Source organism: Onychostoma macrolepis, chromosome 23 (genome assembly GCF_012432095.1).
Source record: "Onychostoma macrolepis isolate SWU-2019 chromosome 23, ASM1243209v1, whole genome shotgun sequence".
NCBI classification, from domain to species: domain Eukaryota; kingdom Metazoa; phylum Chordata; class Actinopteri; order Cypriniformes; family Cyprinidae; genus Onychostoma; species Onychostoma macrolepis.
Genome location: NC_081177.1, coordinates 17,799,796 through 17,817,254, shown reverse-complemented (window position 1 = coordinate 17,817,254; position 17,459 = coordinate 17,799,796). Strand labels below are relative to the sequence as shown.

The following is a 17,459-nucleotide window of genomic DNA, read 5'->3' as shown; positions in this document are numbered from 1 at the left end:
TTTTCAACATCGGTAATAATAAGAAATGTTTCTTAAGCTCGAAATCAGCATATTATAAAGAGTTTGTTGAAATAAATTTTAAAATATATGAAAATAGAAAACTGCTATTTTACATTGTGATAATATTTCACAATATTACTGTTTTTACTGTATTTTTGTTCAAATAAATGCAGCCTGGGTGAGCATAAAATACTTCTTTCAAAAACATTAATGTATGCCATCTATGGTAAATGAATTGTTTGGGTTTTTCATATAATTTCTCTAATTTTAAGTATTATAATATTAAGGTCCTGTTTTATAAAAACAGCATTTGCATTTAATACATGTGTGATACGCAAACATGTTATTTTGCCAACACTGGAAGATTTTCTGACTGCTGCGACATATCATAGATGGAGCTGAAAATCTATTTAAAACCATCCTGCAGTCAAATATTTGACATTATTTTTGTATCTGATGGTGTTCACACATGATCTGGAAGGAAGACACTTATTCACAATTTGTGAGAAAATGGAAGATGCAGATCCCACTCAACATAAGTGAATACTTAATGAAACTTCATTCAACCTTTAAGTATTTAACTTTTTAACTGTTTGTTCCTCATATACAGTGCCTTGAAAAGGTTTTTGCCCCCTTCCTTTTTAATTTATTTATTTTTTTTTTGCATATTTGTCACACTTAAAAGATTCAGATCATCAAACAAATTTTAATATTACACAAAGATAATGCAAGTAAATACAAAATGCAGTTTTTAAATGATGATTTCATTTATTAAGGGAAAAAGCTGTCCAAACCTACCTGGCCCTACGTGAAAAATTAATTGCCCCCTCCTATTAAATCATGAAAGAACTATGATTAACCACATTACTTTAGAAAGCTGAGTTAAATTTCACTACCCAAACCCAGGCCTGATTACTGCCAGACCTGTTGAATCAAGAAATCACTTAAATAGAACCTGTCTGACAAAGTGAAGCATGCTTGAAGAGCAACACATCATGCCGCGATGTAAAGAAATTCAGGAACAGATGAGAAACAAAATAGTTGACATGTATCAGTCTGGAAAGGGTTATAAAGCCATTTTTAAGGCTTTGGGACTCCAGCAAACCACGGTCAGAGCCATTATCCACAAATGGAGGAAACTTGGCCGGCCTACCAACATTACTCCAAGAGCACAAAAACGACTCATCCAGGAGGTCATAAAAGAACCCAGAACAACATCTAAATAACTGCAGGCCTCACTTGCCTCAATTAAGGTCAGTGTTCATGATTCAACAATAAGAAAGAGACTGGGCAAAAACAGCATCCATGGGAGAGTTCCAAGGCAAAATCCACTGCTGACCAAAAGGAACACAAAGGCTCATCTCACATTTGCCAAAAAATATCTTGATTATCCCCAAGACTTTTGGGCAAATATTCTGTGGACTGATGAGACAAAAGTTGAACTTTTTGGAAGGTGTGTGTCTCGTTACATCTGGCGTAAAACTAACACAGCATTTCATAAAAAGAACATCATTACCAACAGTCAAACGTGGTGGTAGTGTGATGCTCTGGGGCTGCTTTGCAGCTTCAGGACCTGGACGACTTGCCATAATTGATGGAACCATGAATTCTGCACTCTATCAGAAAATCCTGAAGGAGAATGTCCGGCTGTCAATTTGTGACCTCAAGCTCAAGTGCACTTGGGTTATGCAGCAGGACAATGATCCCAAACACAGCAGCAAGTTCACCTCTGAATGGCTCAAGAATAACAAAATGAAGGTTTTGGAGTGGCCAAATCAAAGTCTGGACTTAAATCCGATAACTTAAACAGTCCTTTCATGCTCGAAAACCCTCCAATGTGGCTGAATTAAAACAATTCTGCAAAGAAGAGTGGGCCAAACTTCCTCCACAGCGACGTGAAAGACTCATTGCCAGTTTTCGCAAACGCTTGATTGCAGTTGTTGCTGCAAAGGGTGGCACAACCAGTTATTAGGTTTAGGGGGCAAGCACTTTTTCACGTAGGGCCAGGTAGGTTTGGACAGCTTTTTTTCCTTAAATTAAATCATAATTTCAAAACTGCATTTTGTGTTTACTCGGGTTATCTTTGTGTAATATTAAAATTAGTTTGATCTGAATTTCTTAAGTGTGACAAATATGCAAAAAATAAAAAAAACAGGAAGGGGGCAAAAACTTTTCCACACCACTGTATTATATATTCGGGTTACATGTAACCGGCTAATGATCACACAAACAATGTACAGAAGTCACACAGGGATTTTATTTATTTGTATTTATCGTGAGAAGAAACACTGTTTACATTAATGTACATGATACACAACCAATGACTCTAAATGGGCAACTCATTTTACTTCACTTAACAATGTCTTTTACTGTAATTTCTCAGACAGATGTTCAGCCTATTATAGAAACCAATTTCTCAAATGACAACAAATGTATATTTCTCATTAGACAACGAGTGTTAATAAAGTACCAAGCTATACCAGTTTTAAAAGAAAAAGGGCAAGCAGAAAATCTATAAAATAAAACTTCTGTGCCATGATTCAGTGTCTCTTACATTCAAGCAAACTCAGCATCTTCATTATACTGTATTCAGTATTTTACAAACACATTTCTAATACCAAGAAAGTAGAATACTGGTCTGCCTTACAAGACACATGTGAACATCTGCATTGCATTCAGTTCCAGAATGAAAACAGGTTAATGTAGTTTTGTTATAACAGTAGCCCTTAATTAAAACAATATTTGTTCCAGACACCGCGTCTGGTGGCAGTTTGGCATTGTCTTGTAAGTTTGTTGGCAAAAACTGTAGCAGCCTGGGAAAAGAGTCAAATGAAGTAGTGAACTTTCAGAGACAGCAGCAGTCCAGCTGTTGGGCTTTCCTTCCTGTGACCGATTATTGACAGGTGTTGTAGATCTGAATCTGCTTATTGATTGCATTCAGGATTGCCTTCATTTTATCTTCCAGGCCATCCAGCTGCCTGGCTTTTCCTTCCAATACCTTCTGATTTTCCTCATAGTCCTTTTCAAGCTCTGTGTATGCAAAACAACAACAAAACCAGGTCAGAATTACAAGGAAATAAAACAATGAATGCTTTCCGAGATCAGTACTACTTATGTCCACAAGAGGGCAGTTTATGTTTTTCAGATACTTGACAGGTAAGCTTAACTAATGGGTTCTTTATAACATAAAATTAGAATATTTATAATATAGTTATAATTTATATTTATAGTTATATTTATTTATTGTTATATTAGACCAGCTCTGTGTCATAAATCTACCTAAAAAACAGTATACATATATATATGAAGTTTATTTGCAAAAACCGATAACTCCGTTTTTAAAAATTTTCAAAAATCATGTTTTTTATGTTATCATGTTTTTATTGTGTTAGTTAGCTGGTTTTTAGTAATTTTTTAACCTAGTCAAAAAAACAACTGCAGTTTCATTGAGATTAATTGGAATGCACAATGACAAAACATGATTGTTAAAATTGTTTAAAAAAAAAAAGTTATCTGTTTTTGCAAATGAACACTTCATATATATATTAGGGGTGGAACGATACATGTATTCGTACCGAACCGTCACGGTACGGACATCTCGGTTCGGTGCATGAGGCCTTACAACGAATTGGCAATGTGTGTGTGTGTGTGTGTGTGTGTTTGCGCTCCGGTGCGATCACTTCAACTGTGTCCTTGTACCAGCAGAATCAACTTTAAACACTTATTGTCTTATTAATACTGCATCACTATATAAAGTTCTGCTTTTATTTGTGTACACTTACAATGAAAACAAAACGTGCTTTTGTAAAATAAGGAAAACAAATAGGATGTCGCTTTCTGCCATTTGAGTTTTCTTTCTGTGAACAAATTAAGCCTGTCACAAAAATGAACTGAAACTCAGCATATATAGGCTATGTTACGTGTCTCACATACGTGTCCCCCCCCCCTTTGTTTACCTGTAAATTAAATCAAATATATTTCAAGAATTTATTCCTTGTATGTATATATGTACTGCAGATTTCATATATATGTAATAATATTTAGTATTTCCACATGTAGGTGGAAAAAAAATCGTAATTTGTACTACTGTCTGTTCAAAATAAATGAAAAGAAACCGAGCATAGTAGATTTATAAAAAATTTTTCCTGTTGTACCGAAATCGTATCGATCCGTGACCCCCGAACCAATGTATGTACCGAACCGTGACATCTGTGTATCGTTACACCACCCCTAATATATGTATATGCCACAATAAAAGGCCACTCTAAAATGGGCAGTTTTATCACACAGCACAATGCCACAGATGTCGCAAGTTTTGAGGGAGCGTGCAATTGGCATGCTGACTGCAGGAATGTCCACCAGAGCTGTTGCCCATGAATTGAATGTTCACTACTCTACCATAAGCCGTCTCCAAAGGCATTTCAGAGAATTTGGCAGTACATCCAACTGGCCTCACAACCGCAGACCACGTGTAACCACACCAGGCCAGGACCTCCACATCCAGCATCTTCACCTCCAAGATCGTCTGAGACCAGCCACCCGGACAGCTGTTGCAACAATTGGTTTGCATAACTGTACAAACGGTCAGAAACCGTCTCAGGGAAGCTCATCTGCATGCTCGTCGTCCTCATTGGGCTCTCGACCTGACTGCAGTTCGTCGTCGTAACCGACTTGAGAGGGCAAATGCTCACATTCGATGGCGTCTGGCACTTTGGAGAGGTGTTCTCTTCACGGATGAATCCCGGTTTTCACTGTACAGGGCAGATGGCAGACACCGTGTATGGCGTCGTGTGGGTGAGTGGTTTGCTGATGTCAACGTTGTGGATCCTGAGGCCCATTGTTGCGCCATTCATCCACGACCATCACCTCATGTTGCAGCATGATAATGCACGGCCCCATGTTGCAAGGATCTGTACACAATTCCTGGAAGCTGAAAACATCCCAGTTCTTGCATGGCCAGCATACTCAGCGGACATGTCACCCATTGAGCATGTTTGGGATGCTCTGGATCGGCGTATACGACAGCGTGTTCCAGTTCCTGCCAATATCCAGCAACTTTGCTCAGCCATTGAAGAGGAGTGGACCAACATTCCACAGGCCACAATCAACAACCTGATCAACTCTATGCAAAGGAGATGTGTTGCACTGCGTGAGGCAAATGGTGGTCACACCAAATACTGACTGGTTTTCGGACCCCCCCAATACAGTAAAACTGCACATTTTAGAGTGGCCTTTTATTGTGGCCAGCCTAAGGCACACCTGTACAATAATCATGCTGTCTAATCAGCATCTTGATATGCCACACCTGTGAGGTGGATGGATTATCTCGGCAAAGGAGAAGTGCTCACTAACACAGATTTAGACAGATTTGTGAACAATATTTGAGAGAAATAGGTCTTTTGTGTACATAGAAAAAGTCTTAGATCTTTGAGTTCAGCTCATGAAAAATGGGGGCAAAAACAAAAGTGTTGCGTTTATAATTTTGTTCAGTGTATATACATACATATATGTAATATTATAATATAATTACATGCAATTTCTTTTACAACATAAAATTATTGTATTTGTAAATATTTTAAAATAAAATACTATATATTTATATGTATAAATATATTTTTCTTTTTAATATATATATATGTATATATAATGTATGTATGTGTGTGTTTGTGTGTATAAATGATAATATAATAACATTTATTTGTAATATTTATTTGTTAATTTATTGTTATATTATGCCAGCTCTGTACTTTACATCTCTGTGATGTTTCTACATTCAAAATATATATATAATATATATAATATATATATATATAATTATATTACACAAAATGTTTTTATGCTTTTTATAATAAATTCAAACAATAATATAAATAATAAAATAATGTCATTACAGCTAAAAAAAAAGGGACAAACCAAATACTAAGAAATACTGATATTCATGTTAATCTTTCAATTCAACGCTGATAATATAAAATGTAATACTTTTGTGTAAACAATACTGTAACTAATACTTGTAATAAACTTTTCTGACCAAACTGTACAGGTTCTTCCAAATTCATAAAACAATTTAAAACATAAAACTGAATTGTAAGAACTTCCTCCAGTTCTCTGCGTGTGTCTCGCACACTTACCCGCCAGCCTCTGCAGTTTATCCTGGGCATCCTTTAGCAGCTCCTTGGCTTCATCTCTCAGGCGTTCTGCTTTCTGCTTGGCCTCCTGCATTGTTTTCGCCTTATTGTCCATCAGACCCTGAACAGTACGGTACTTATCGGACAGCTCGCCGTCCAGGATCTAAAACAGACAATAAAGTCACTAAATTCTGGTCAACACAACACTCAGTGACACGCAAATGACTGCCACACACCTCTTTAGCTTCATTGGCCTTGTCCCGGGCCATAGTGGCCGTCTCCTCTGCCCGGGCTGCGTCCAGGCTGTTGTTGGCACGTTTGGTTTTTAAAGCCTCTATTTGGTGTCCCAGATCTCCCAGTCTGTCCATAGCATCATTAAGATCTCTCTCACGAGCTGTGGTCTCTGACTGGATCTTTAGAAGGATTGTAAGAGCACTTGTGGTCAAAACCAATCAATTTAGGAGCATAAAAATTCAAGTTATTCCTAATTACAGTTGTTTTACCTGTGCTAGTCGGTTCTGAGTCAAGCCAATGTCATTTTTAGCTTTCTGAATGGCCTTTTCTGCAGCTGCCTGAGCCCTGCCAGCATCGTTCAGGGCCTTTTTCACACTCTCAGCTGTGCTCTTCACCCCCCCTGCCTTATTCCTAGAGTGAAAGAACAGATTTGCATTTATATTTACATAGTGATGTACAAAAACCTGGTGCAAAATACCAGATGTGCAGATAGTCACCTGGCTTTCTTGGCATCCAGCAGCAGCTGTTCTGCTTTGCGGACATCATTCTGGGTCTGTTCCAGAATGGCATCCACATTGGACAGGCTTTTGACACGGTCTTTAATCTCATCTGCGAGGTGTTGAATCTGCCTGGGAGAAGCTGGGATTGACAGCTCCAGCACCCGATTGGCCACCGCCTCAATGCTGTCAGGATCTGCCCCCTCCTCTGCAAATATACAACATGATATGTAAATAAGCTCAAAAGAATTATTAAAGAAAGTATTGTAAGTTAAAATTCTATGAGAAGAAATGACAAAATGAGAGAGGGAATATAATATATGAAATGTCACTGAAACATTTGAAAATCAGATTATTGATGAATGTTTTGAAAATTTGATAATTTAGTACAAGAGTAGTGTTTTATGCACTTTATTCTTTTAATATAATAATATTTCTTACATTTTTTAATTAGTGTGTAAAATTCAGCAGTCCTTTTGGATCATTTGTAAACAGTGGTAAGATCATAAATGGAAAAAATGAGAGAGAATATATGATTTTTTAAAATAAATTTTAAAGGTATACTATAAAGTGTAAACTAGAATAAGATGCAGAGAATAATTTCAGGTTTGTGTATTTTATTTAATTTTTCCTGTAGTTCTTTATTCTCTTAATAAAATATATAATATAATATAATATAACAAGTGGTTTGGAGAAAAAAATGAAATAAAAATGTTTCCAAAATTTTGAATAGTATAATATAATTAAAACTCACGCATGAGGAATTCACGAATTTGTTTGATGAGGTCCCTCAGGTCGTTATTAGAATGATCCGCCTTATTTTTGGTATCACTAGCTTTTTCCAAAGCTGCCTGGGCTTTATCCTTAGCTTCCTGAGCCTTGGTCTTAGCATCTGCCACCTTAATAAGACCGTCAAGACAAAATAAGATTCGCAGAAAAGACCTAACACTTTCTGGAGAATGTGAAGTAATAAAAGGAATTGACAGCTCTGATCATGTTAGTCATTGGTCTCAATAATTAAAGTGTGTCTCTCTACCTGCTTAAAAAGCTCGTCCACTACTCCCATAGCTTTATCCAACTCTTTTTCTGCATGCTTGGATCTATCCAGGGCATTGTTGGCCACTGCAACGGCTCCATTGCAATTCAGACCACCACAGTGGCGTTTGCCTTCATCATCACGACAACCAGCACCGCCACAAGGACTGTCCACACATGGAGTGTCACCCGGTGCTCCACATACCTACAAAAACAACAAAACAACAGCTTTAAAGTAAAATAAAATAATATATTATATTAAATAATATATATTAAACAATTTCTAATATTTTTTATATGATAAAAAACAATGATTTTATATTTTAAATACCTTAAATAATACTTTTAAATTGGTTACAAATTCTTGTAACTGTTATATTTTTATATTTGTTGAGACATTTGTTGTTATTTGTGTTTTATCCAGCTTACCTTTTCATTGATTTTCTTTATGTCCAAATTCTGAGCTTTAGCATTTAAGTCTGTGAGCGTACGTTTGTTGGCAGCATTTTTGCGGTTAAAATCATCTCTCTTTTGGGAAATCAGTCGCTCTGTTTTCTTGCGGGTGTCTGCTGATTTGCTCACTGTGCTGGGAATGTCAGTGGTAGATCTGTTGGCGCGGTGCTCTGCATCACGTGACTTGTTGTACGAGGCCCGGATGCTGTCATATGCACCTGAGGAAAAACACCACATGTTAAATAGCATGTTTTCCTAGTTTGATCAGTCAATGGATTGTTCTCTGGGAGTTAATAATAAATAAATGCCACTTGTTTCGATATTTTGCATATAATGGGGGCAGTGTAAGTGCCTTTTAGTTGCAGTAATACAGGATCAGTGACTAACCCAAGAAGTTGGAGTTCTTGAGGATGTCAAGCTGACGGTTAAGCTGATCTGAGTTCAGGTTGAGTTCTTTTGCTTCTCTCTCCAGGGTACTTAATGCATTACTGGCTTCATAGTTACTGTCCTGCACAGCGGTCAAGTCTCCCTCCAGCTGGTTCAGTGTGTCTGTGGTCTCACCAATCTGAGCTCTGACAGACAGAAAGACAGCTGACGAACTGACCAAACTCATCTCCAACAAGGGTGTAAAAAGTGAGAACAAAAATGTGTTGAAAAATGGTCAAATCTGAAATTATACTTAAATTATATTTATGTGAATGTTTAAGGTAAGTAGGTAAATTTGTTCTCATTTACAAGTATTTAACAAAAATTTAAAATAAATTTCTTAGCTACTGAAAATGACATTATATATTTAAATACATTTGAACATAATGCAATCCAATTATAGTAAATATTGTAATTTTGTTGCAAAAACTGTATTAAAGGTTCAAGTAAAATTTACTTAATCTTAGTAATAAAAGTATGAAAAACATTTTCTTTTGTTGCAAATTTTCAATGCATTTCAATAGTACCCATATATAATTCTAAATATAAATTCTCAATTCTCAACATAAACTCCCAATAATAATAATTGAGTATAGTAATTAAGTAAAATTACTCAAGTAATTTTTCCCATAACCTCTAACACTCTCAACTAGTCTTTCAAGCAATATACAAAAATTTTGGGTCAGAATCTCCCTCTAACCAAAGTGTACCTGAGATCCTCGATCATGCCCATCAGAGTGGTCACGGCCTCAGCAGTGGCATTGCGGGCATTAACAATGTCCCGTGCCTGTGCCAGCATGTCCTCCAACTCCTTAAATCTTTTCTCAAAGGCTCGAGTCAAGCCGGTGGTCTGAAGCTCCTTGGCTCGATCTGTGAGCGCTTTGGTTCTGGTCGCCAGATCCTGAACGATGCGGTCCCAGTCCCCGAAGCACTGGTGGCAAGGTTTGCATTCAGGGAAGGTGCCAGAGAAACCACGGGCACACTGATCACAGCGGACGCCAGAAACTCCCTGCTGGCACACACAGTGACCAGTCACACGGTTGCACTGAGATGACTCGATGCCCCGGGGGTCACAATCACATGCTGTGGGGAGAGGAGTAACCAAATCAATTGGATTTTGAGAATTATGATTAATTGGGTATCAAAAAATGATGAACAGCGTTACATTTGCATTACAGATGATATGGACTGCTCTGAAAGTATCATGGTACCTCGGCACAGTACTCTTGGGTCACCCCAGTGGTTCTCCTGGCAGTCTTTACAGGTCTTCCCTCCAAATCCAACACGGCACTGGCACTGACCTGTGAACTACATGAATTTGGGTTTAAAAAGAGGATCGCAATATTTAAGACTACTGATGGGGTGTTGAAACTAGGGAGGAAAGATATATGAATACCATATTGGTTATCAGAGACTTTTTTTTTGATATCGGTCAATAATGGATATTTAATTGTTCATACTCTTCTATTTTTACATTTAGATTATTTTTTTCCATCATCTTTTACTCATAAAATTTAATAACACTGTTAAATGTAATCTTTAGTGAATTTCAAAATGAATATCTATTTTTTATGATACATTATAATGTTGTGCCTAAATTCACTTTTCATTTCATTTATTTAAACAAAACAGCATAGAATTTTAAAATCATCCATTTATCAGCCATAATATAAAATGATTATTGCTCTATATTGGCCAGAATTTTAATATTAGATAAGCCAAGCTTTTTTAGATTTTAAGTTCCTATCACCTAAGTCTACTTACTGTATCAACAATCTGTCTTTGTGTAAAATCTAAAATACTGTATTATAAATAAATAAATAAACACTACCATTCAAAAGTTTGTAGTCTGCAAGTTGTTTTTAATATTTTTGAAAGACGTCTCTTATGCTCATCAAGGATACATTTATTTGATCAAAAATACATTAAAAACAGTAATATTGTGAAATATTATTACAATTTAAAATAATTGTTTTCTATTTTAATATGTAATTTATTTCTGTGATGGGAAAGCTGAATTTTCTGTACCATTACTTCAGTCTTCAGTGTCACATGATCCTTCAGAAATCATTTATTATTATCTATGTTAAAAACAGTTGTGCTGCTTAAGATTTTTGTAGAAGCCTTTTTTAGGACATTTTCTTTGATGAAGAGAAAATTCAAAAGAACAGCATTTATTTAAAATAAAAACCTTTTATAACATTATAAATGTTTTCACTAATATCACTTTTAATCATTTTAAACTGTACTGAATTTTTAATTTCTTAAAAAAAAAAAATCTAAAACTTTTGAATGGTAGTTTATATGTATTGAATGTGAGCTGTATTTGTGAGCCAACAGTACCTCATTACAGGCAGATGTGTAGGCATTGTTGGGGTCACAGCCACAGGGCTCACAGCCTCGTCCACTCGCCAGGTTCCAGTAATTGGGAGCACAGTGATCACAGGTTTGTCCAATAACGTGAGGCAGACACTGACACTGTCCTGTGGCACGCTGGCACACGCAGTCATCTCGAGACAGACACTGACTGCGCTCCGTGCCCAAGAAGTTGCAAGTGCACTCTGGGTAGGTGAAAGTGTTGATATGGTTATTATATTAATAGTGCATTATAATGTAGAAAAGCAATGTAAGACCCAGGTAAACTCACTCCGGCAGTTGCGGCGGGAAGCATCTCCATAGTATCCGCTCTTGCACACGCCACAGTCCGGTCCTTCAGTATTGTACAGGCACTTGAGACACTGGCCAGTACGCTTGTCACATGCCTCAGGATCTGATAGGTCGATGTTGTTACTGCAACGACAAGGTTGGCACCGTCCACCGGGCTTAGAGGGGTCGCCGTAATAACCCGAAGCACATTCGTCACATCGTGGACCTGGTTGAGGGAAAAAGTAGGCGTTTAATTACATAAAGATGGCATTTGATAACATATCATTAAAAAATTATGTTTTACTCCTACGTCACAACTAAACAGAGCAAATGACTTTATAAAGCATCTGTGTAAACAAAGTAAAAGAAAAATGGCTTTAATGCATTTGATGGACATTTTTAATGCTGAACTGCATTTAATAATATTTTCTTCAAGGGAATAGCATTAAAACTGTCACAGCTGGAAAATCCAGTCTTCTTGAAATAAAGCACTTCCAGTTTCATGATTATTTTTTCCATAACCTGCACAATTTATTTAATAGGGTTACTGAGTAAAACTTTATAACTAAATAATTAATATAAGCAATATTAGTGTCGTGAATCTGGTTCTTGGACTTCCATCCGCTAGCCACCAGAGATCGCTATTTCATTACATTGACTCTCGCACCACACAGACTGTTGCATGTTACACTGGACTGCATTTCCCATCATCCATTGCACTGATCACACAGCTGTCATCAATCACAAGCTACACTGATCACACAGTTGTCACCAATCACACGCTCACCTGAGAGCTATTATACACTCTATTTAAAATGCACTCAGATCCTGCCCAAATCGCTGAGTAGTGTTCTAGAGTTTAGCACTCTTCTAGTGTTAGCTGCCTTACCGAGCCATTCCGTGTTTCTGTTTGGTCTTTAGTATTGTTCTGCGTTTATCACTAGTGATAGCTGCTTTACTTAGTCTAGTTTCCAGTTCCAGTTAGTCTAGTCATTTCGTCTTGCCTTTGTTTCCTGCCCGTGTATCTTGGATTAACCCTTGTCTCGCCGTTCGGACTCTGTTTGGACTATTGCTCATGTTATTGGACTACCCCTCTTATCAAGCCCTCTGGATATTGTTCGCCAATCAAAGACCCACGCTTGCCCTTGGATTACTCTTTGTCTTGCCTGTTATACCGGTTTGCTGATGTTTTGACCCTGCTTATGTTTTTGACCACGTCTTGGAATAAGGCTTGTAAATGGATCTGCACGTCTCCCATCTTGTTTGCCCTGTTACAATTAGGTTCACATATCTAATAGAATATTGGTGGCTTAGTGTTAAAATAACACCAATATGGAGCGTTGTTTTTTTTTAAATAGTAGTTTTTAAAATATTCAGTTATGACATTAATTTATTAATGGAATTATGATTTAAATGAATATTTAAAGGATGCAAGTGCACACATACAAAATCTTCATGTAAACCTCTACTAAGAATGCAGTCTAACAATACAAATAACAACTCACAAATTATGAAAAATGACTCTCCAGAAGATTTCTTAAAAATTTCACATTTTAATCTTAATGCTAAATCATAATACACTCAACAGTCTGAGCACTAGTATAATAATCTCCTGAAGAGTGAAGAGGTACAAAGCATCAGAGTGAAAATGACTGTGTTACATCAATAGATCTCACACAATTTTGAAGCTCAGTTATCTTTGGCTGTCATTTTAATTTTGTCTAAACGGGAAGCTCTGATTCACTCTGTTGCTATGTTCATATGTCTTTGCAGCCAAGTGCTATATAGAGACAAACGCCTGCTTCTCTGGCTCAAATGCTGGCAAAGGAACAGTGATTAGCACTCACTTCTAGTGATAGAAAAAACAGAATAGAATAGAATTTACATCAGATTTTAGAGAGAGAACTAAATAGCATTTGAATATCAATTTAAAAACATCAAATTACATTAAATGCCATAAAAATGATAAAACTAGAACTAATACAGAATAATAAATATTATTTTGTAAAATGATTGTAATAAATAGTATAATATAGTATGTTATTATTTAAAGGGATAGTTCACCCAAAAATGAAATTAATTCATTAATTACTCACCCTCATGTCGTTCCAAACCCGTAAGACCTTTGTTCATCTTCGGAACACAAATTAAGATATTTTAGATGAAATCCAAGAGCTTTCTGACCCTGCATAGACAGCAACACAACTATCACATTCACGGCCCAGAAAGGGATTAGGGGCCCATATTAGGGATTTACCGCATGTCATGTTATTACTTCTACGAGGCTGTTTTGGACTTTCTGAGCAAGAGAGCCCTCCGACTTCCAGTATGATTGAAACATACACTGCATGAGAGTGTTTAGCGCTCTGTAATGTTTACATCGTCTTGTTTTGGATATGAATAAATCGTTGGGTCATACGTAGACTATCTTTGTTCTTAGCATTTAAATCTAGATTTATTCACACTGGCCGTTGCTACATCAGGGGTGTCAAACTCAATTCATGGAGGGCCGCAGCCCTGCAGAGTTTAGTTCCAACCCTGCTCCAACACACAAACCATGTAGTTTTCAATTGAGCCTGAAGGACTTGATTAGTTGGATCAGGTGTGTTTAATTAGGGTTGGAGCTAAACTCTGCAGGGCTGTGGCCCTCCAGGAATTGAGTTTGACACCCCTGATCTACATGAACATACTTGCCCGGAAAAAGTGCAGGGGATGAATTTACGTTTTATTAAAAGACACATCCCCCACGTATTTTACACCCATGTCCTTACTACCTTTCTAGGCCATGAATGTGGTAGTTGTGTTGCTGTCTATGCAGGGTCGGAACACGCTCAGATTTAATCAAAAATATCTTAATTTGTGTTCTGAAGATGAACGAAGGTCTTACAGGTTTGGAATGACATGAGAGTGAGTAATTAATGACATAATTTTCATTTTTGGGTGAACTATCCCTTTAAGACTCTGCATTTAAATAAACTGTACTTCCCAATGCTTAATATGAGAGAGAGAGAGAGAAGACATTTTAAGTTAGCGTTTAATTATTACTATTTAATTTTGCTCAGCTGGAAAGCTAAGCAATAGAAAAGCTTAGTTTTAAAAAACAACTTCTAGCTACATTTAGTTAGTTACTCTCCAACACTGCTCGGTCACATACGACTGCACTTGGTGCAGTTTCACAGGGTTCTGCAAATGTACATGCAAGGTGTGAAGTGCATGAGCCATGCGCTAGGGAGGGATGGGTCGGGAGGGGTGACGGAGGTTGGGCAGCAGAGGTGGGGTGGGTCTCCATGGTTACTCACGCTTGAGGACTGCCCCTGCAGAGCGCTTTACAATCCCTGTGTCCAGTTGAGGAGGGGACAGGAGATAATACACATGATCACTGCACTGGCTGATCAGAGTGACAGTGGCCTTTATCTCTGATTATGGCATTTTCTGCATCCTATCGAGGATGCAGATGGACTCAGGGTGTTAAATGGCACTATAAAGCCCGATTCAAGCACTTATTAATTTGGGACGTCTACATTTTCCCGTTGCATGTATACAAAAAAATGCAACGGCACATGGCCCAGACCTCATCTTAATTCATTTGATTCCATCCATCTGTGGAAGGAAAGAAAATTCTGTGGTTAAAAATACCTGTGTAACCCTGGTTGCAGTTGCAGACCACCTGTTGGTTGCGGTTGTCTTGGTAACAAGAGGCGGCAAAGTGGCGTCCGCTGTTGGGGCCCTCAGGACAGGGGCAGGGCCGACACGGACTCCCTAAACCAAGAGCCGGGTTTCCATAGTAACCATTAGCACACCTGTGACAAGAGGCATTTATTACATTAGCTCAGGCAGAGGAACATTCAAGCAAAATCAACCCGTTTCACTGTTTGCCTGTAAGCGTTAAAAGATTCTCAAATATCTTTAAAGTCCCCCTGTAGTCAAATATTTTATCCCTTAAAACTTATCTTTGATCATCAAAATGACATATTTAAATGTTTTTCTTGTGAAAATAATTTTCTCATGCCTTAAAATAGCTTGTATGTAACTCAACACCCTTGCCTCATTTACTATACGTTGATCTATGAATGTGCAAATTAACCCCGCCTCCACTCAGTCACACCAGCCAGCACCTCCTGATCCACTGAACTGTAGTAAACGCCAAAACAATGGCATACACGGATAATGACTGATTAAACTATGTTTTTACTAGCGGACAACTACAGTGAATACTGTAACATTCGTTAAAGTTACTTACTTGACGATGTTGTGATCTCAAAATGTCTTGAAGCCTCGAATGCAGACGCCGATGCGGGAGAGGTGGGTCTGACCCTGGGCTACTTTTCCACTGTTGCCGCGGGTTATAATGCAAGTTAGCAGTTCTAAATTCACATTAAACCACGGCTTCATAGGTTTTTTGCTCTAACTTATGTTTGGTTTTGTGCTGGTATTGGTATATTTTGCATGCTAGTGATAGGAATCAATCCCTTGACGTGATTGGTTATTGTTTTGTGACGCAGCAAACCAAGGGCTGTTTCAAACCGCATTTCTGGGTCAGCCTTTGGGAAACTACAGTTTTATGGAGAAAATACTCAGCAATGGTGTTGATTAATGGATTGGCACATGGTTTGTCTAAAAGCATACTGAAAACACCACATAGACAAATAAACAACATAAAAAAGTTGATTTTCACTACAGGGAGACTTTAAGTGTCCTCTAATGATAATAATGATCAGTTTAGCCATAAATGTCAAGAATGTCTGTCTTTTTCCCCTTGTACCTGTCACATTTGTCCCCGGCTGTATTGCTTCTGCAGCTGATACAGGCTCCAGTCCTTTGGTGGCACTCGTCAGCATGTCTGTTACATTCACATGGCCTGCAGTTCGGGAAGCCCCAGTGTCCAGCCTGACAACCATCACAGTGCTGACCAAATGCACCGGCCTGACATGGACACTGTCCTGAGTACTGGTCACAGAATCGGCTCTGAGAGCCCTCCAAACTACATTCACAAACTAAGGATGAAGACAGAAAGCAATTAATGACTGAAAGAAAGAAAGAAAGAAACAAACAAAAAAATGAAGGATAGAAAAGCAAGAAACAAAGAAAAAACAAACAGAAATACAACAAAAACACGCAAAGAATAAAAAAGGGAAAAACCCCCCCAAAAAACAAGGAAACAAATAAACAAATCAAACAAAAAGAAACAAACAAATAAAAAACAAACAAAGCAACAGTAAAAACAAAAACAAACAAACAAACAAACAAAAACAAATAAAATGAAACGAAATATAAAAAATAAATAATAAAAATAAATCAACAAAAAGAAATAAACAAATAAAAACAAACAATACAGCAACAGTAAAAACAAAAGAAAGAAAAACAAACAAAAAACAAAAGAAACAAACAAAAATGAAATACAAAAAAATAATAAAATGAAACAAATAAAACAAAATATATAAAAAAAGAAACCAGGAAAAAACAATGAAAGAAAGCAAAACGGTCCGTGTACGTTGCGTTCATTCGTTTTTTTAATTACATTTTGAAAACAGAAACATGAGAAAATGGCACCAATTTAATTTTTCGTTTTGTCAAAAAAAATTAAAAACAAGAAATCGCCTTGATTTTCCGTTTTTACATTCAGGGTTAGAAAATGGATAAACAGCTCCAATGTTCGATTTCCATGTGTGGGAGGGAATTAAACGCCCTTTTCACTGATTGGTCATGCCAAAAATGAAACGGTGCCATTATCATGTCTTCTGCAGTACTGTGTAACAGAATAAGAGTCCTCCGCTGTTAAAGCGTTTATTGCAACTGCATGTCGTCTCTCTCTCATCAAACAACCAGACTAACAAATGAACGGGGTTTACTTCTGTGTAGGCATAGATTCTCTATGGCAATTATTAGGTGCTTATTGCAGAAATATGTATGTACCTCAGGAGCTGCAGCTACATTACCCTTTTAGTCTATTTCTTTGGCGCACTGCACATTTTATTTAGCTGTCCAGTTATCAAAATCTGTGTGGCAAGGCAAAGCTGCGTGATGCACTGGACAACACGGG

At 37.3% G+C, this 17,459-nt stretch overlaps 1 protein-coding gene across 3 annotated transcripts in view; it reads right to left on the bottom strand.

Annotated features, from left to right (window-relative positions):
- Positions 1 to 2,235: 2,235 nt before the first annotated feature.
- Positions 2,236 to 17,459, bottom strand: part of lamb2 (laminin, beta 2 (laminin S)) — a 47,322-nt gene continuing 32,098 nt past the window's right edge. For 2 of the 3 annotated variants that reach the window (XM_058763183.1, XM_058763182.1), the window contains 16 exons: positions 16,182 to 16,413; positions 15,056 to 15,219; positions 14,719 to 14,754; positions 11,421 to 11,645; positions 11,117 to 11,334; positions 9,985 to 10,081; positions 9,484 to 9,856; positions 8,735 to 8,919; positions 8,324 to 8,565; positions 7,896 to 8,099; positions 7,614 to 7,758; positions 6,860 to 7,067; positions 6,632 to 6,773; positions 6,365 to 6,541; positions 6,132 to 6,291; positions 2,236 to 3,030 (listed from right to left, as the gene is read on the bottom strand). In XM_058763183.1, the coding sequence (XP_058619166.1) occupies positions 2,894 to 3,030; positions 6,132 to 6,291; positions 6,365 to 6,541; positions 6,632 to 6,773; positions 6,860 to 7,067; positions 7,614 to 7,758; positions 7,896 to 8,099; positions 8,324 to 8,565; positions 8,735 to 8,919; positions 9,484 to 9,856; positions 9,985 to 10,081; positions 11,117 to 11,334; positions 11,421 to 11,645; positions 14,719 to 14,754; positions 15,056 to 15,219; positions 16,182 to 16,413 (2,945 nt within the window). In that variant the 3' untranslated portion in view covers positions 2,236 to 2,893. The remainder of the gene's footprint in view (positions 3,031 to 6,131; positions 6,292 to 6,364; positions 6,542 to 6,631; positions 6,774 to 6,859; positions 7,068 to 7,613; positions 7,759 to 7,895; positions 8,100 to 8,323; positions 8,566 to 8,734; positions 8,920 to 9,483; positions 9,857 to 9,984; positions 10,082 to 11,116; positions 11,335 to 11,420; positions 11,646 to 14,718; positions 14,755 to 15,055; positions 15,220 to 16,181; positions 16,414 to 17,459) is intronic. The other variant, XM_058763184.1, reaches the window with a different exon arrangement.